Here is a 19886-nt window from a genome sequence, read left to right as displayed (position 1 = left end):
TAAAATGATTTCTAGACATGTATATAAAAATAAATAAAAAAAAATTGACACTTTTTTAAATGCTCTTCTTCTTTTTGGATGTTAATCGTCTTGATATTGGGGAAAAATTCCTTTGCCCCTCTGTTTTCAGCTCTGATATATATAAAAATATATATATAAATTAAAATTTATTTCATGTATTTTCAGTAATGCTGTGAACAGTAAACATTAGTCCTTTGCATGGTTTTAAATATAGCTGCAATAACGCTGAAACTGACAAATAAAGAATCTGTGAGATGCAACACTGGACTGTGTGAAAAATTCCAAATTCCAATGTATTCATTTTTGCATTATGTGTAAAAGAGAGGTTTTACACTATGTGACTGACAATTTTTTTTCGGAGAGTCAGCCCCTCTTCCCATATTTATTTTCTACATTGAGTTGATTTTATTGGCTGTCTGATCACTTACAGTTAGAGTCGTTTTCTTTTCGCTCACCCAGATGTAATGTGTCATACTTCCTGATTTCCCATCTCCTCTGTCAGTGGTCGTGACCTGACAGATTCTCTCAGTCATCCTGAAAGACGCACATGCCCACTGCTCTCATCATTATCAGGCCTTGCACGCAGACAAACAGTAGTTATTATTAACTGCTCTCCCCTAAGAGGATTGCTTCCTGCACTCTCAGCCTCCGCGCAGTTATTTAAAGGGAGCTTGCACTGCCGCCCACTGCCTGCCACAGCTTTAGAGAGGGAGAGAGAAGAGTAGAGGGAGGGAGGGAGAGAGGGCTGATAGCCAAGGACAGGACACAAGAGGAGGGGTATAGAAGTGCTAGTGTGTTTTCTCAGGGTCTTGTCATCACAGCATTGTGTGCGTCACAGAGAGGTGACAGCAGGCAATACCTGCTGGTCCCAACCTAAGTGCTGCTGTTGCTGCTACTGGAGGGAAACCACAAGTAGAAAAGGGGGTAGGAAGCTACAGCCATGACAAGCCAGCAGGACTCGGGCTTCTTTGAAATCAGCATCAAGTCTTTGCTGAAGTCATGGAGTGGAAGTGAGTACCAGTTTGTTGTTATTGTAGTGCTCACCTGGCAGAGCTGAATGACTGTTCGTAACCTGACTTTATAGCCTTGTGCTGCTTCTTGGCTCAAATGAAGATCAGCGAAATTTTATAGTTCTGTATGCCAGAAGCTGCAAACTTAATGTACTTGTAGTAACAGCACACCACAGTTAAAACAGCTTTTTAGTTGTCTCTTAGCAACAGCCAGATACATAAGTTCATCAAGAGCGACCAGCTAAGTCATTATACAATAGCTTATGTTACAAGTTTTGCTGATGGCGATTCTGCATCTGATTATATTTAAATTGTGGCCATATTTCACTTATAAACAGAGCCAGAATAGCTCTTATTAAGTGCAAGGACACAGTAATAGGATTACTGGAGGTTCAGCTTGGTTGCATCTTCTGTCCAAAGCTAACAGCTTCACTGCCTTCCAGTGAAACCATCAGAGTGAGATGAAATGCCTTCCTGCTTCAGATCATGGTGCTATTCTGTTTTATGTGAGGTGTGAGAGGTGGCCTACAGAATGAATGCAAAACTAATGAAAAAGCCGAATGCAGGCATTAAACCAGGAAATCGCTTCTTAGCATTTTATTCATGTGTGCTATATCTGTAGATCGCTATACTAAATTGATTAATACCTAAAGTAATACATGTTTACAAGCCAGTTGCATGTCTCAAGCAGTCTGCATTAGCAGTTTAATCTGAATATAAAGAGAAACCATCGAACAAGCTGCCCCTTTCCACACACTAAACATTGAGCCATCTCCTGATGATGTTGCATAATCCCCACACTGGGTCACTTTGCTAAAGTGATAAAGGCACAGGCAGTCATTGTACTGTATCAGCATTTAACATTTTCATTAAATTTGTGCTCTTCCCTAATCTCATCTCTCTGCTTCCATTCTCACAAGCTGTTATATAATGTATCACAAGATGGCAACAGATATAGTGTTGCTAATAAAAGTTCTTTTTTCCTGCATGAGGTGTGAGACACAGTGCCTGCTAATATGTGACTTGAGGAATTATATGTATTTATATATATTTATTTATTTATTTATCTATTTTAGTTTAATATAGAAAATAATAACTTTCAAATTGGTGTAGGATGTGTGTGTGTCTGTGTGTGAGCACAGGGTTAATAATCACAAACATTTTTGGATACCCGGTTTGATAAGTTAGCGTGTCCAGTACTAATAAAACAGTAACAAACAGCAGGACAGAACTGCCATTGTGCAGCAGCTGCATCAGGTTTGTTGTTCAATGTGACTGAAGGCCAGTCCTCCATCAGCCAATCAGAGCAGGAGATCAGCTGTGAGGATCTGGGTAGAGCGGTGCGGTCCAAACATGTTTAGTTACAATTTATTTTCTGACATTTTTAAAAGCTACTATTCAGTTTTTTCTCACATTTTGAATTAAGTTCTTTATTCATTCTTCTTCAATGTTTAGCTTTGTGTAGCAGTATGCAGTACAATAAGAGCTCTATTTTTGAGAAGCTGAAAGTAGTATTTTAATAGGAGCTAAAATTGTACTATGTGCACTTTAAACAGACAGATGTGGGCTTTTTGACCAGGACTTATATAATTGGCCTGAAATGCTCTCTCACAGCAGGCAGTAGTTTCCTGCATGATGTCAGCTGGCTCAAACAGGGCCGATGGTCAATAATTTGCAACCATCATTTTAAGCTGCTTTTCACAGAGGTTCGTAATCACTCTCTCACTCTCACTTTTTGAAAGACTAAAGCTGTGAACTAGTGAAAATATTAGTATAATAATGTTGACTTTCTGTTTCTTCAAGTCCAGAGAGGTTTTAATTAATTATTGGAGAAATGTCACATTTTTTTGTGGAATATTTTAACAAATTGGGTTGTAAATGAAATGTTCTGTCCTAATTTGAATTTAATTCAGAAATATAATTGGTGTGGCACATCTGGCAGGCTAGTAGTTACTCAAGGTCCTGTGATCTGACAATTTATGGCCTACTCGACGCAGCAATTTGTCACAGTATTGTAAACACTTCCTTTTAGTCGAGTAACTAAGGATGTTGCCCCTTTTTTTCCCAGCTTGGAAGAATAGTATAGTGTATACATTTGGAAGCTTCCTTTTCTTCCTGCTATCTCTTAAAATGCAGCGTCAGCTTTAGAGAAGTTGAACAAAGTTTCCCAGAGGTCTATATTGATACTGGAATTTTTGGCCAGCTTAAGAGGTCAGTGGTATCTAAATATCCAGCCACTCTGTTCACAAGCTGCCGCTTAAAGACATTGTTTACTCAGTGGGGATGTCTCTGTGGACTGCATGATTTGTGAGCGTGTATGTGTGTGTGTGTGTGTGTGTGTGTGTGTGTGTTTGTGCAAGAGAGACACATGTCGGCCTGTTTGCATTGTCCTCCAGGGAGTACCACCATGCCCAGGGTGTTTCCAGCATGGCGATGATGTAATGCACGCTGTGCCTGAGCTCCTTGTTTGCAGGGTCACATGTCATGTCTCAGACTTCGTACAGTGCCCAGAGCAACAGACACAGGCTTGATATGCACACTGGTTCCTTTATTTACAGCTCGTCTCTGGTTTAATATTTTGTCAAGGGAAAATTTAGATATTGCTTTATAAATCTGGGGTGTTAAATCACAGACTGTCTGTTGCTGGAACGTTGCCTAAAATCTTCCCCTTAATGACTTTAGTTCTTCTTTAAGAAGTTGTCAGACTTTAAGGGAAGTGCAGTGAAGCAGTCACTGTGGTCAAGAATGATGTTTACACTCTGGTTGTCTGTACCTCGTGGTTTTGCATCACAGATAGGGGGTGGGGGGAGTGCTCTGTCAGTATAGTGTTTACTCCTGGATAAATATAGTCACCAGTCTATGCCACCATAGCATGCTGGACCTCATCGCTGTCCTGTGCCTCAGCTAAAAATTCCCACCTGACCTTCACTGTTGGAAGGCACCGGGTGGTCACAAGGCTGGAGGAAGCCATAGCAGAAGCCGCTGTCAGAGAGAAAGAGAGAGAGAGATCCAGAGATTGTGTGGTCTCCCGTACCAAACACTACTCCCACTTTTTAAAACACACCCGCTGTTGGCTCTGTGCACCATGGAAACTATAACCAGAAGGACAGAGCCAGCTGACACACAAGACATGGAAGTTGGTGGATTTTACTAGCGAGCGTTTGTCTTAAATCAGGACAACCCTGGATACCATATCTTCCTTTCCCACTATGGACGGGACAGCTGTGTGCTGGAGCAAGGCCAGCGTCATTAGCTTCATCAAGGGTCTGGGTAGGTGCTGCGTGGATCACCACGAATGGGGGAAGCATGTTCTGAAAGCCATAAAAGGTTGTTATACATGCTGGGCATTCCTTGAGAGATAGCCGAATGCTTCATGTCCTGAAAAGACCTGGAGAAGAAAACCTGTTTACTGGTACCAGCTTCTCCAACTTCTCTTATGCAATTTGTCAGTGTTGCATAATTTGTGGTTCCTCAAAAAATGCTCATTATGTGTTTGCTCATCTCCTCTCATTATTTTGCATGCAGCTTGTACAGATGCGTAAAATCTAAGGTGCAATTCATTTTTTGGCAATTTACTTAATGTTAGTCGTAAAAAGGTAATAGCTTTTAGCAAAGCAGTAACAGCACAATTTTTAGTCTCTGATGAACCTCGCAAACTTTGTATGAACCTCTCAAACCTTCCTGTTTTGCCTCTCTCATGTGGCATACAACAAATGAAATTCTTAAATTATATTGTTAATTGTCTTGCTTTTTATCTTGTCACAATCTTACTAGACTAAAATATTACATTTCAAGACTTGCATGCAGCCAAATAGTTGACGTAATAATTCTACATCTCTAGAAAAGAAAAGCCTTCAATTGTACATTAAAAATATGAGTACTCTCAATTAAAACATTTTTCAGGTTTTTATGGTTCGGTGAGGTCATTTAAAGAAATATTTGTCAAGCGGCACTGGGATCTCAGGGAAATCTCTCCAAATGAGGGTGTCGCTTTGGATAAATATGCAGCACAAAGTGAGTGAAAATAAAACTAAAAAGGAAAAATGTGATTTGTGACTTTGACAGATGAGCAGTTTGGGCTGACCTTTACTGTTGCTGATTTCTGTCCAGACGTATTTATTACATGCGCATGCACACGTTTACGAAAATATGGTTCTCACTGTAAGTCACTAGCTCTGTCCTTTGACTATTATACTCAAAACCCAGGCAGTTTGTGAGGCTGAGGCCTGGTTAGAAATTGCAGTTATTGCTGAAGGAAAATGTCAAGCTTCCAATAAGATGTTTGTATGCATGTCTTTACTGTATGTAGCAGGTTTGTGTCTGGAGGCACAAGAGTTCAACACCGAGGTTAAATTATTAACTCGTGGGTTTTTCATGGGTTTAAGTGGCCTGAGGCAAGCCATTCGTTATTAAAGGTGGGCCATATCATAACACTGAGTGAAGGATGGTCACACGCACAAGGTTTTTGTTTCCCTCAAAGGACAGTGACGACTTTGGTACAAAACCAAAACACCAGCTGCAGGCCATGGTGTTTTATTTCCATATGTGCTCTGCTCACTGTAGCAGGAGGAAAGAAACAGCAGACTCATGGCAAGACGGTGCCCTTTGGACAGTCTTACTGAGGAATGCTCAACATGTTGGGAGCTTTTTGTCCATGTTTGGAAACTTCTCAGCAATACCCTGTTCGGTGAACTCTTTTTCTCTTGTGGCTGATCCTGTCCCACTCATTGTGCTTGATTTGGCAATGTTTTACTTAATGAAACTGTTTCCCATCTTCTGTTTTTTGCTTCTCCTCCGCAGCCTCGCCCGTGGGGAACGGATATAGTAAACCTCCCATCCCTCCAGTCTGCTGTCCTCAGGGAGAGAAAGGTCCTCCTGCCATGATGCCCATCACCATTGACCCAGAGAGCAAGCCAGGCGAGTACGTCCTCAAGAGCCTGTTTGCTAACTTCACCACCATGTCTGAGCGCAAGATCCGAATAATCATGGCTGAACCGCTGGTGAGTGGGAAGAGGGTTACTGCTCTTTGTGTCCTGTAGTGATTAGTTGACGTTCTGTTTATCTTATAGCCCAGTGAAACTAACAATGTAGCATTAAAGAGTGTTATATTAATTAAAAATAAACAGAAAGTAAAAAGCGTAGAGTAAAAACATAACCCCAGATTTTTTTTCTTGTTTACTATCCTATTAATCATATCCTGAGCCCTTGTGGGTGTTCTGACCCCAGATTATAAATCTCTATAACAGAAAGATGCTGGAAAGACAGGCCTATGTCATTTTTTGTTGACTGTAATGAATTACTTAAGTGGTGAAGGATGTGTTACTTCTAAGAAAATAAAGTTTTAGTAATAATTTAAAAACACACAGTCCAGGTACTCAGAAGCACAGAAACTTCTAATGAACTGAAGAAATTTCAAATCAAATGGTATTAGGAGAAATATATTATCTATTTTATTTTAGACTATTTAAAAGTATATAATATAATTAAGTAAGAATTTTGCTAAATGAGTAATGCTTGAGATGATTGTCCCTTATCGAAGGATTTATAGCTTTTGTTTGACTTTTGTTCTGTCAGTCAGACAGATAACATGAAGTCGCTTTTGTGTCTCAAAAATATGATGGAATTTTTGCACCTTATAGTCACATTAGGAAAACAGTGGTTATGGCATGACCAATATTAATGTCATTATGTGCATTGAATTTGCAACCTCGCTGCCTTTGAAATGGTTTCTTAGAAGACGGGGCCCAGATGTGCACAGTTAGCAGCAAACTGCAATTCTCAAAGCATCTTTGTGTGTCAATGAAGTGCCAATAAGATGGAGTTTTGCTATCAGTTTACAACTCAGTTGTGTCAAATTGGCAATTTCATGCCGTCAGTTTGTGGTCATATGGTGATTAACTGTGATAAATCGATGAAAAGTGCAAATCTGCTGCCATCTGTATACAAAGAAATTCACATGAAGTACTTCCAAATCCAGAAAGAGCCTCGTAGAACTGAAACAGAAATTCAAATATTTCCCCACAAATACTGCCAGGACACATTTAACTGTCTAGGTGCTTGGCACCCTGCTTTTTATGTAAGAATGTAACCAGAATGCAGTCCTTTGGCAACCAGCTGAGTCCCCGATTGCAAAGACAAGTCGCAGTCATCTTCAGACTGACTTAGATCTATTGCAACGTGCAAAATTAGATAGCAATTATTGACAAACCTTTGTCAGCCTGTCTGATTGCAGTCAGACCACGATTATTTGGAAAAAGCCTGCCCTCCACCCGGCGACCTGTGCCATTACCTTTCAATCAAAAGTAGCTCACTTTAAATGTACACCCCCCGCTGATCAGTACTTAGTCACTACAGATACTTGCAATCAATGTCCAGCAGCAAAAAATGTACTGTCACTGAAATAAAGTGAGTCCTCTTCCGAGGCTTTTATCTAGCGTTAATATTTTCATATTTTCACAGGAAAGTACATGCTGTCTGTAAAACTAATTAAGTTTCTCTTCCAATATGTATTCATTTATCATTCATTTTAACCATAAAATTCATATTTAATCAATAGAAAACCACCATAAACTCATTTCTAGCTGTTCTGACTTTGTCTTTATGTTGCAATTAAATATTTCTGGAAAACCAGATGAATGTAAACGCTGGCAATAAAATCTCCAGGAGACTTTTAGTCCAGTGGAGGATGGAGCCGATCCTTTCAGGCCAAAAACAGCTCACAGAAATAATTCTGTGGACTGGTGTATCAGTATCTTATAAGTGCTACCGCCATTTGATGATCATCATCATACATTTTGCTTTACATACTACAGCACTGTTTAATTCTTTGAAACACATAGCTACACTTCCATGTGATTTTTAGCAGGTCTGATAAATTGCGAGTTTACTTGTCGCCTTGTATCAGTGAAGCTGCTGTGGACATTCTGTCTCCAGTTTTAGGTGCTGTGATTTATAGAAAGCTGTTAGTCACCAGCTTCGGCTTGCAGTGAAGTGTTAATTACCACAGGGAAAGCGTGTAGCCCCTCGTTTCGTTCTGTTACCCTCCAGAGGACTGCAGGGAGGATGTGTCTCTCTTGGTTTTTCCTCTCAGTGGAGACCTGGCTGAGTAATTTGTTTTAGTCTCTTCTTGTAGTTTTCCCACTGTTGTTGTGAGTTCATTTTTCAGAATCCATCATGGTCACTGATCTGTAGTCAGCATTTGTTAGGGTAAAGCACAAAAAGACACAGGTTACAAAATACATTTAAAAATGAAAAAAAAAAAATGCTGTAAACCTATGAGGAGGCTAGACCAAATGGCAGTAAAATCTTTAAAAGCCATGCCGAGCTAGAAGCATTGACTTTTCTGTCATTCCAGCACAGATGGGCGTCTCAGATTCAAGCATTTGTCTAAAAACTAAAAGGTTCATCAAACCTTGGAGCTTAGCTGGTGTTCCAGCTGTGAGAGAGAGAAAGAGAGCATTATGGCCCCCACAATGTCACTGTGACACAGATCACACAGTTAGCTTTTTTGGATTAATCAGCAACTGAAGTGCTGTGATGTGCTGCCTGGCTGATGACATGGCAATAGGGAGTTTTTGGGAAAGCAGGGTTGCAAAAAGGGAAAGAAAGCAGACGTTTTTAATTGGACAAGAATAAAGGATAGACGTAGAATGGTGCTATCGTCTGTTTTATGTCAATTTGCCCTTAAATCAGGCTTGCGTTGTGTGATGGACCTTCACCTAAAATGTTGTCTTATCTTTCCAAAAATTGTACCATGCTAACAATTTTGTTACCATTTTCCCAAATGTTTTAAGTAGATATTTGTGTGCTGTATATATGAACCCAGATAAAGTGAAGTGAGTTTCAGAGAGTTAAACCATCTGTGTTACCAACTTTTGTTTTTTTAAACCTTTTAATAAAAAGGATGTCTGGTTGTGAACTGAGGGCTAGAGATTCAAGAAGTCATCGACGGGCCTGTCGCTTTGCCAGGAGATGGGTGCACTGAGAACTAAATCCTTTTGAAGGCTTTTATCTTAGATGATGGAAGACTGTAATAATAAGAACTGTCATAAATGTCCCATCTCTAATATTGTAAGTGACCCTGCCTGCTCCTGCCAGGCAACAGACTGATTGATGGCCCTCTCATTAGCTGGGCTGTGATCAGTCCCGGTTCATACTCCTTAGTCATCAGATTTAGAATTATACTCTTTAAATCACACTACAAAGAACTTGTTTTGTCTGTATTATTGCAAAAATAAGGTTTTAAAATGACTATTTTTTTCTGCCTCTTTAGGAAAAGCCATTAACAAAGTCACTACAGCGGGGAGAAGATCCTCAGTTTGACCAAGTAAGTGCATAGAAATACGAGGACCTAGGACCAAATGCTCACTAGATAAACTATTTGTTTTACCTGTAATATAACCACATTAGATTATATTTTTATTCTATACAAAATCCAACACCAACACAGAGGTAACTGTATTTCCTCTCCCACCTGGAAAATAAGCACGTCGTTGATACTGCTCTAGTATGATGCACTTCAGCCTGAAAAAGTTGATGGTTGAAAGCCCAGCTCACATCCCAAAAGGTCTTTCAGATCCAGTCAGGGGCAGGAGTGTTTACCTTGACAGCTGGCACTGCCTCAGCACTAGGTGTATCGAGCAGGTCTGTGGCTTTTCAGAGAAGGCCCTTTCACAGCCACAGAGGTGTGTCTGTGCTGCTGCGCGAGGCCATTCAGCAGCCACACAGAGCCAGGATTCTTCTCCAGCCTTGTGCTGAATGAAGGGCTCACTGTGTTCCCCAGTCCCACCAGACTCTCCTCCCTTCCTGTGTGCCCGGCCTGTTCCTTCCTTTCGCTCACCCTCCCCCAAGACTGAGGGAGGCAGCCCCTTGGGCGCTGTGTATTTCTGCATACTGTATCCCCAATAAGAACCAGTTCACTCTTCAATCTTGGTGCTTTTTCTAAGTGTTGCTTTTACTTTACTTAAAAGCTGCCCCATGTTGCCCATTTATTGTTAAAATGTTTAAAAAATGCTTGAGACATGAAGAAATGCAAATTAATGCTTGTTTGCTGTTGGAATCGATGTTGAAATTGCTGCTCAAATAAACAAAGGAAATACTGATGGCTATCTTTCACTTTGGTATGTGGACCGCTAACCCCAATGCTCATTTGCGCTATGTATGTCTTGCTGTCCTAGTTGATAAGCTCCATGAGCTCTTTGGCTGAATACAGTCTCCCCTCCATCCTCCGCACTTTGTTTGACTGGTACAAACGACAAAATGGATTAGAGGAGGAGTTGCACGAGTACCGCCCAAGAGCCAACACCAAGTCCAAAAAGTGAGAACAATTAAATTGATTTCTGCACGCAAGCATGAGTCACTTGTAGACAAAAGAATGGCGAGGCTTAGGTGTGTGTGTGATTATAGCAAACGTGTTTTGTCTCTAACAGTGACGAGCAACAGAGAGATTATCTACTTGAAAGGCGGGATTTGGCCATTGATTTCATCTTCTCTCTTGTACTTATAGAAGTTTTGAAACAGGTAAAGTGACTAAACTCTGTACTACACAAAATCTACTTAGATTATCCTATAATTTCATCAGGTTCCCTGATTTATTACTGGTGACAAAATAAACTTAATTTGGCAGACATCTTGAGATGATCATGTTTTCTATTGATTCTTTATCAGATGCCGCTCTACCCGACCCTTGACAGTTTGGTGAATGAAGTCATTAACTTAGCCTTTAAGCACTTTAGATACAAAGAGGGGTAAGATCTCATCTGTCCTTACAAAGTTTACTTTTCATTCAGTCTCTCTAAAATTTGCAGTTTTTGGTATAATGTATTGTTTCCCTGCAGGTATCATGGTCCGAACACTGGCAACATGCACACTGTAGCAGACCTCTATGCTGAAGTCATAGGAGTATTAGCCCAGTCCAAGTAAGGCACAAAAACAGAACAGTGATAATAATTCAGTATTACTGGCTGTGTTTTAACTCTTTTTCACTGAATGATAAATTACTACTCTCTGCTCTGTTGGGATTTGCTGTCATGCCACATCATATTGGTGTGTTACTGTTCCTAATGCCTTCCTGCAAAACACTCCCTGGTTTAAGAGACTGGAACGTACTGTAGGGATGACATACTTCTGGAACGATCCCCTTCATCCCAAACTAGGACTGGAAATGAATGTCTCTGTTTATTTTGAAGTTTTGAGATCACTGAAGAAAGGAATAAGCCCTTAAAATAGAGATATTGCTGATGGGCATGCCACATAACCTTTTCTAAAGGACACTTATAGTGACATATTAGTGAGATATTTACTTTTCTAAAGATCAGGCAAAGGAAGAGGTAATGAATTTGGCTGTAAACTAAAATGAATCGTCTTCAGAAAGGTTGATGCAGTTTTTAAAAAAAAAAAAAAGGTTTTCTGATTTTGACTGTCAAAATAATAATAATACAGCATTTCTTCTCCCAGCTGTATTCACTTTCTTTCAAGTGCAGCTCTAGCCAACAGGGAAGAGGTTAAGAAATGCTCATATGAGCTCCCATGATGAATTATCATCTAAATTTAGACCAGCTGAAGAATCTCATCTCTGGTTCAATTTGGGCAAAGGATCAGGTGCTAGATGAGGAGTTCATCTGGGGGCACAGACTCACAGTCTGCATATAGAGGGTGAGATGAGGGGCTGATATTTCGGGAGGTGTGCACGCTGAATATTATCACTGTATTCTTTCTGAGTCACAACTCTGCTTCTTTATGGAAGTGCTGACTTGGGATTTGTCTGACTGAGCTGTGCAAGCATGTCTTAATATAGAGCCTCATTTAGCTATTTTTATTCTCAGGTTTCCTGCTGTGAAGAAGAAGTTTATGACTGAGCTAAAGGAGCTGCGGCAAAAAGAGCAGAATCCATATGTGGTCCAGAGTACCATTAGCCTCATCATGGGGGTCAAGTTCTTCCGAATTAAGATGTATCCCGTTGAGGATTTTGAAGCCTCTTTTCAGTTCATGCAGGTATAGAGATTTAGTAACTGAATAATTTTTCTGCCTCAGTACATTATAAACTGAATATATATGAATATTGTACTTCTTTCTGTACCCATTCTCTGCTGTATTAAACTCTTCTATACTAATGTCTCTGTTGGGTAGAACTTGTGAATTCAATTCTCAGTACTGTGTTTCCTATTGGCTTTTTCATGCAGCTTACACTACTGAATGTAATGCAGATTCCAAGTCTGTAAGTTGCACAACATATTTCTCTCTCTTCCACAGGAGTGTGCCCAGTATTTCCTGGAAGTCAAAGACAAGGACATTAAGCATGCTTTGGCTGGCCTCTTTGTTGAGATTCTGGTTCCCGTGGCAGCAGTAAGTTTCTTCCTCATCTGATTCTTGTGTGCAATACCCAGTTGTTATGTGTATTTCGTTACAGCAGTGTATCTATAGTGTATAGTGAAAATTGCATATCTTATGAATGTACTATTTACACTATGTAAAAACCCCAAAAAAGGTGATAGTTGCAAATTAGCAGTAACTTTAAATGCTCACAAAATAGCATTAGTTTTAGACTCTGCATTGGAAATGTTTTACACTATATGTAGAAGATCAGTCAGGGGGAGAAGATTTTGTCTTTTTGTGCCATCCTGTGATGTGTAATCTTGTCTTAGGCTGTGAAGAACGAGGTGAACGTACCATGCCTGAGGAATTTTGTGGACAGCTTGTACGACACAACCCTGGACTTGTCCTCCAGGAAGAAGCACTCACTGGTTAGTTCAAAACAAAGTGACACTGATTGTTGGGCCTGTCTCTTTTGTACATCTTCAGTTACATGCTCAGATTCCCTGGATGCCTGTGAATTTTCAAGGTCACTTTTGTGTGTGTTTTTTGGTTTTTTAGTGTCTACAATAGAAAACATTTATGAGGGAAGACAGGCTGCTGTTTCATAGCATAAAAAAAAACACATTAAAAGCACTGCAGTATGTGTAAGCATATTTAAAGTCTCTTCCCTTCTAAGTGTCTTCAATAAAACATTTCACCATGGTAGCTCACATGGACCTGGAAAGACAACAGCCCTTAGACTAGGTCTACCTTCTCCTGAGGCAACGGTAATGGCTAAAAGCTATATTTTATGAATGATGCACCATCAGCAAAAAACATTTTTTTTAAAAGAGGGAACCACATTATGTCTTCAAAAGGAAGCTGGTTTAAGATGCACTTATGCAAAGGTTGCTCAGAGATAATGCATTATTCCACAAATTGTCAACTTAATGGGCAAGTTTGAATATAGTACACAGAAAATCCCCGTGTTTTATTTGTAGGTCGATAACATACAAATAAAAAAACGAGAGAATTTGTTGTAACAAGGCTGCACTTTGTGTCTTCTGTTCAGGCATTTTACCCTTTGGTGACGTGCCTGCTGTGTGTCAGCCAGAAACAGTTCTTCCTTAACAGATGGCACATCTTCCTTAACAACTGCCTCTCAAATCTGAAGGTAATGTAACTTAGTAACTAGAAGTTGTAAAACTGCATTTGTTATATAAAGGATGTGCGTCTCAGTCAGTCCAAATATTACAGCTTTAATTGTCAAAAATAATTGCGTGAACTACATTTTTTATTTGATATTGTGAGCAATAGTGCACTAATTATTTTTCTTCTAGATGGATCTATTATTGACTTCTTTGATCAACCTTATTTCATTACAGAGTAGAGACCCAAAAATGGCTCGTGTTGCACTGGAGTCCCTCTATAGACTGTTGTGGGTTTACATGATCAGGATCAAGTGTGAGAGCAACACTGCAACACAAGGGTGAAAATCTTTTACTGTTTGCATTTACATTTCTTTTCTTTTTAAGTGTCGGTAAATAACTGTTACCATAGAAATATCCTATTTTATATTTTATTACAAAACAAATTGTGAACATGATGATGTGGTGGATTTAAGGAAGATTAAAAAGAAATGTTTTAAAAAAACATTTTGTGTTTTTTTTTTTTTATATATTCTCAGAACTGATTTAGACAGATTTAGGCTCAAACCAATACAAGATTTCCAGTAATAGTTGCCTGCAGGGTTATCAGCTGTTTGCAGATGTTATTAAGTACAAACTGAAGCCCACTTGAGGAATTCCAGATGGGTCCAGACAGATATTTGGGTGCTGATCAAGCCCAAAATAAACATGTCTTAAAATGATCTGTCTAATTTGTTAAATGTTTGCACAAAGTCTTTTTCTAACTTGCTTTCTTTGTCTCATTTCTCAGTCGACTCAACACGATTGTAACAACACTTTTCCCCAAAGGATCCCGCAGTGTGGTACCAAGAGACATGCCCCTCAATATCTTTGTGAAAATCATCCAGTTTATCGCCCAGGTAAATACTTGTGTGCTGTGCTGTACTGTACTGTATGACTGTAAGCAGATGCCACTTGTAATGGAATAATCAGGTTATTTATAACTGATTTGTATTTTTATGTGTATTTTTCTGCAGGAAAGACTGGATTATGCCATGAAAGAGATTATCTTTGACCTTCTGTGTGTTGGGAAACCTGCAAAAGCCTTTAGTCTTAATCCTGAGGTACACGTTTATATAGCAGGATGTCAATTTCATTTTTAAAGGTCCTGCAAGACTAGTAATGGGATGCTGGAAACTGATAACTAACAGGTGACCCTTTTTCATGTTTAGAGAATGAATATTGGTCTGAGAGCATTCCTGGTTGTAGCCGATAAACTGCAGCAGAAGGACGGTGAGCCTCCCATGCCTAACACTGGTTGCACTTTGCCCTCTGGGAACACACTCCGAGTAAAGAAGACATATCTGAGCAAGACACTAACAGATGAAGAGGCCAAAGTCATTGGTGAGAGAGGCAGACCATGGTCACGAATTCTGAAAATGTCATGTTTCTGGATTTTAAATTATAGGAATTAAATTAAAAATATTCCAGTGAGCAAAAGTAGTTCAATAGTTTTTCCTCTGTCATGTTCCCAGGTATGTCTCAGTATTATTTTCACGTCCGAAAGGCTATTGACAACATTCTCAGACACCTGGACAAGGAGGTGGGCCGATGCATGATGATGACCAATGCTCAGATGTTGAACAAAGAGCCTGAGGACATGATCACGTAAGTTTGCAGACATCCCAGCTGACAAAACATTTAAAGGAAAGTCCAGAATGACTGGACTGGACTGGACTCTAACTTAACACTCTTGTTCTCAATACTTGATCAATTTACACTTTCTAATATAACTGAAATGCGACCTTTTCAGAGGTGAAAGAAAACCTAAGATCGACTTGTTCAGGACATGTGTCGCTGCCATTCCTCGCATCCTGCCTGATGGGATGTCTAAGCCAGAGCTCATAGACCTCCTGTCTCGGTGAGTAACCTGATATGAAACAGTACATAGAGGACCTGTCATTCTTCTGCATAAAAGTTATACTTGTTTCATCATTATTTTTGTTTTTTGTTTGGTTTATTTTGTCTTTGTCAGACTGACAATCCACATGGATGATGAGCTTCGACTCATAGCACAGAATTCCTTGCAAAGTCTGCTGCTGGATTTCTCCGACTGGCGTGATGACGTCCTGTTTGGATTTACCAACTTCCTGTTGCGTGAGGTCCAAGACACCCACCAGGGATTGTTAGATACATCCCTTAAATTACTGCTGCAGCTCCTCACTCAGTGGAAGCTCACCCTGGCTGCACCAGGAAAGACGTCTGACACCTCTAAAATGCACACTGCTGAGGTATACATGGTTGTCTTTTACTAACTGCCCATTTTAGAAATAGAAATAAACTAATTTAGTATTGTGCTATTACTACTGGGTAATCAGCTTTTCTTTATTTTATCACAGCTGCTGCAGACAAGCTCAAGTCTCAAGACATCTTCAGAACGAGGTCCACACTCCACTGTGCTGCATGCTGTGGAGGGACTAGCGGTCGTCCTGCTCTGCTCCTGCCAGCTGAGCACCCGCAGACTCGCCATTGCTATCCTAAAAGAGATACGCAGTTTGTTTGTGACTATCGGACAGTGTGAGGTAAAACACAGAAAGAACGTTGAGGAGACATAATATAAGAAAGATATTTTATGTACAGGTTAAAAATGTATGGTTTGCCAACTATAGGATGATGATAAACCAATGATAGAGATCATGGATCAGCTCAGCCCCAGTATATTGGATAGCTTTGTCAACGCTGCAGTCTCTGACACAGTAAGTTGTTTGTACCTTCAGTTTGTGGCACCGCTCCAAAGTAAACTTTGAGATGTTTCTGTTTATTTGCCTATGTTTTATTTTCCTAATATTTGTCTTTCGTCACTGTGTTCATTTCGCATGACTCGACTTACAGAGATGAGTTTGCAGGGACAACCTCAAGCTGTATGGAGAAGATGATAGGATCTGTGGAACTTAAAGCTCCAGCAACACTGGCAGTATAAAAAAACACATTTATTGGCTAACTGTAATGAAAGGACAGTCAGGCAGACCTTTCAGGATTGAGGGAATTTTTTCATCATTGGGTAGAGCAAAACTTGGTTGCACTTTTTCAGCTTAATGCTCTGGAACGTACCGCCTTCATTTTCCACTGAGCACTCTCTGTTGCCTGGGACAATGAGTCACCGTAAAACATGTGATCCAGTTCATTCTTGTTGGTGCCTCATTGTCAGATGTGTGAATGTATATAATTGGTTGTTTAGTATTTTTTCAACTCTTACCCAGGCGACTTGAAAATGCTGTTTGTAATATGTTTTATGATGACCCCGATGAAAGCCACAAACCAAACACGAACAATTAAGCAGTTCTTTCTACTGGAAGTGTTGGTGGAGCTTTAGCTTCTATCTGACTGACATAAAAATATAAAAACAAGATTTTTAACCCCATGTAAAATCTGGTTTACAAAATAATCTTTTAAGTAAGCAGAAAACAGAAGCCAGGTTCATTAATTATCATTTAAAATTAAATAAACAGCTGAGCAGCTTCTGGCCAGCTGTCATTTCAGCTATAAGCATTTTTCTGAGTATAATGAGAGCGGCATGCAACATATGCAACATAAAAAAGCTTTTCTAAATATAGTATGTATTTGTCTGGTTGCCCTAATTACTGCCTTATTCACATTGTAATGAATTAGTCTTACACATTGGTCGACAGTCAGAAAGAAGCAGTGCTTTATATAGATATAATTCAGGCATGTCCCTGACCTCTGACCCTGCTCTGTCACCTGCTTGTTTGCAGGTCACCCTGCCAGCTGGTCACCACGTGGACCTGCAGTGGCTCGTGGAGTGGAATGCACTGCTTGTCAACAGTCATTATGATATTAGGAGCCCGTCACATGTGTGGATCTTTGCTCAGTCTGTCAAGGACCCCTGGGTGCTGTGTATATACAGCCTCCTCCGACAGGACAACCTTCCCAAGCACTGCCCCACAGCTCTCAGCTACGCCTGGCCTTATGCCTTCACTCGGATGCAGATGCTCATGCCCCTGGTAGACCCAAAGTAAGTGCCCTTTCAGACTACAGTGTGGTCAGGAGGGAACATGAAACACTTCTGTTTTTTTATTTTCTGCACATCCGTATTTAGTCTTCCCTTTTCTGTTTCTGCCACCATATTCCAGTTCTTCACTGAGCTTAAAGTCAAAATTCCCCACTGAAAGAAGGTGAGATTATAAAGGATCTAATAATATGTCCTGTTCCTTACCAGTAATCCAGTGTACGCAAAGAAGACCAGTACCTCTGGCAGTGGGGATAACTATATAACCCTATGGAGAAACTACCTGATCCTTTGCTTTGGAGTGGCCAAGCCCAGTATCATGAGCCCCGGCCATCTGAGATCATCGACACCTGAGATCACAGCTCCTACACCTGACAGCAGTGTCAACCTCGATAACAAGGTACCTGCCTCCTTGTCCTCTGGCCTTATTAATTCCCTCTGCGCTTTGTCTCTCCAGGATCAGGTGTTCATACTGAGCTTGTTGACTTTAAAACTCAAAGCATCAAATTACAGCAGCTATTTCACATGAATAGAGCATGAAGTCAATGTGTTCTTAAGCGTACAGACACTTATATCAATGCAGCTCTAAGTAATTAGTGGTCGTGGCAGATTTTATGTGTCTGACTGAGCAGTCGGTGTTTGATGTTTCAGGTTATCGGGAGCCCATCTGTGGCTTGGCTTCTGAAGCAGTTGGTTCCACTGATGAGGGCAGAGAGCATCGAGTTGACAGAGTCATTAGTTCTGGGCTTTGGTCGCACCAATTTTCTCGTATTCAGGTATATCAAAGATCTGTATATTAGGTGCTAAACATTTACTGCTTAACTAAGCAAACAAGCTTTCCTTTTTTTCCTTTTTTCCTGTCATGCTTTGTCATTTTTTCATGGATTAAATATGGCCACTAAACATCTTCAGTTCTGTTTTGTCTTTTTTTTTATTAACCTGTGAAAAGGCTGCAATCTAATATTTTTTCCGTAATTAAAGGCAGCGCATTTGTGTGGCTTTTAAAGTGCAGATGAGCAGAGGATTAGAGTTGAATAATACTTTGATGCCTCACATAGCTGCTTCTAAATTGTTTCCTAGAGGTCAGATTTAATAGCTTTTTTTAATTGTTTTTGAAAAATGTCATTCTGCAGTTTAATTTTTGCTACTGAACTTCATTTTGTATTTTACATTTATATCACGAGTTTGTGTTTTCACTGCACACAGGGAGCTTGTGGAGGAGCTGCATCCCCTTATGAAAGAGGCATTAGAGAGAAGACCTGAGGTATTTATGACTCAATTAATAATATACGCAAAAGATGCACAATCAGAGAGAATTTATAGCTATATTTGACTATATTGTAGCATTTGCTAAAGAGTTCATGTAGTTTAGAACATTTTATTTTTTCAGACTATCTGGTTTTAAAGATGTTCTAATGATGTTTTACAGAACAAGAAGCGGCGTGAACGGCGAGACCTGCTGAGACTTCAGCTGCTGAGGATATTTGAGCTCCTGGCTGATGCTGGTGTCATCAGTGATAGGTTAGTGTGATAGTATCAGTTGACACTGTTAGCCCAAAAAAAGACTGAATCGCATAAAAGGTACTTAATTACAGAGAAGGGTGCCCCGTATTCATGCAAGTGAATTTTTAATACAAATAACTGCCATTAGTGCTACAGTTTATAGGTATTTAAACAGAAGTTAATATGTCATTATTGCATAATATTTTCTTTGTGATGTCAGTGAATCGGGTGTCTCTGTGTGTGTTGTGTTTTTTATGCCACAGTACAAATGGAGCATTGGAACGTGACACACTCGCCCTGGGGGCTCTCTTCCTGGAATATGTGGATCTGACCCGGATGCTTCTGGAAGCTGAGAATGATAAAGATGCAGAGATCCTTAAGGACATCCGAGCTCACTTCAGTGCCATGGTGGCCAACCTCATCCAATGCGTACCAGGTACTACTGCAACTAGCTTAAATTTAAAGTCCTTTCTTGTCAGCCACTGCTCTATAGGTCAGACTGATAAATTACTTAGCAGAGAATGTGAAAGTTCTGTATTCCTTTTTATGAGTGCCTGGTGCAATCCATCTGTCCATTTGCGAATAGTGAATTGTATAATAGGTTTCCATTAGGCTGCCGTTAGAACACTGCATGAAAGACCAGAGTCTTGACATTGATCTTGATTTGGATGTAGCCCAAGGGGAGTGGATCCAAGAATAGTTCTACTTAAAGACAGTGCAGGAAAGGGCAGGTGATGACTCATGAGTTGCCAAGCATTCACAAGTCCCCACTGAATGGCTAATAGTCTGTCAGGGGACATCAAGAAGCTATTATCAGATTGGGGAAATGCACTTTTATTTAGTTGTGAAGGGCTTAAGATGCCGGGATAATTTTTGCTGGCTCTAGACTTTTTTAATAAGCAAACC

General features: G+C 40.0%; 1 protein-coding gene across 6 annotated transcripts in view; it reads left to right on the top strand.

Annotated features, from left to right (window-relative positions):
- Positions 1-19886, top strand: part of frya (furry homolog a (Drosophila)) — a 47248-nt gene that overhangs the window by 8309 nt on the left and 19053 nt on the right. For 3 of the 6 annotated variants that reach the window (XM_039622703.1, XM_031727792.2, XM_039622699.1), the window contains exons 2-26: positions 5832-6031; positions 9304-9357; positions 10208-10347; positions 10460-10550; positions 10698-10777; positions 10868-10948; positions 11855-12023; positions 12282-12374; positions 12674-12772; positions 13396-13497; positions 13709-13812; positions 14262-14370; positions 14488-14574; positions 14683-14854; positions 14986-15118; positions 15264-15371; positions 15486-15741; positions 15850-16032; positions 16120-16206; positions 17224-17483; positions 17688-17877; positions 18129-18253; positions 18684-18741; positions 18907-18998; positions 19244-19416. In XM_039622703.1, the coding sequence (XP_039478637.1) occupies positions 5912-6031; positions 9304-9357; positions 10208-10347; positions 10460-10550; positions 10698-10777; positions 10868-10948; positions 11855-12023; positions 12282-12374; positions 12674-12772; positions 13396-13497; positions 13709-13812; positions 14262-14370; positions 14488-14574; positions 14683-14854; positions 14986-15118; positions 15264-15371; positions 15486-15741; positions 15850-16032; positions 16120-16206; positions 17224-17483; positions 17688-17877; positions 18129-18253; positions 18684-18741; positions 18907-18998; positions 19244-19416 (3166 nt within the window). In that variant the 5' untranslated portion in view covers positions 5832-5911. Of the gene's footprint in view, positions 1-887; positions 1032-4051; positions 4302-5831; positions 6032-9303; positions 9358-10207; positions 10348-10459; positions 10551-10697; positions 10778-10867; positions 10949-11854; positions 12024-12281; positions 12375-12673; positions 12773-13395; positions 13498-13708; positions 13813-14261; positions 14371-14487; positions 14575-14682; positions 14855-14985; positions 15119-15263; positions 15372-15485; positions 15742-15849; positions 16033-16119; positions 16207-17223; positions 17484-17687; positions 17878-18128; positions 18254-18683; positions 18742-18906; positions 18999-19243; positions 19417-19886 lie in introns of those variants that run through there. The other 3 variants (XM_039622700.1, XM_039622701.1, XM_039622702.1) reach the window with 3 other exon arrangements.

This window comes from Oreochromis aureus, linkage group 14 (genome assembly GCF_013358895.1).
Source record: "Oreochromis aureus strain Israel breed Guangdong linkage group 14, ZZ_aureus, whole genome shotgun sequence".
Taxonomy (NCBI): Eukaryota; Metazoa; Chordata; class Actinopteri; order Cichliformes; family Cichlidae; genus Oreochromis; species Oreochromis aureus.
Note: the sequence above shows the minus strand (reverse complement) of the source record. Positions and strands in the feature narration are given on the sequence as shown.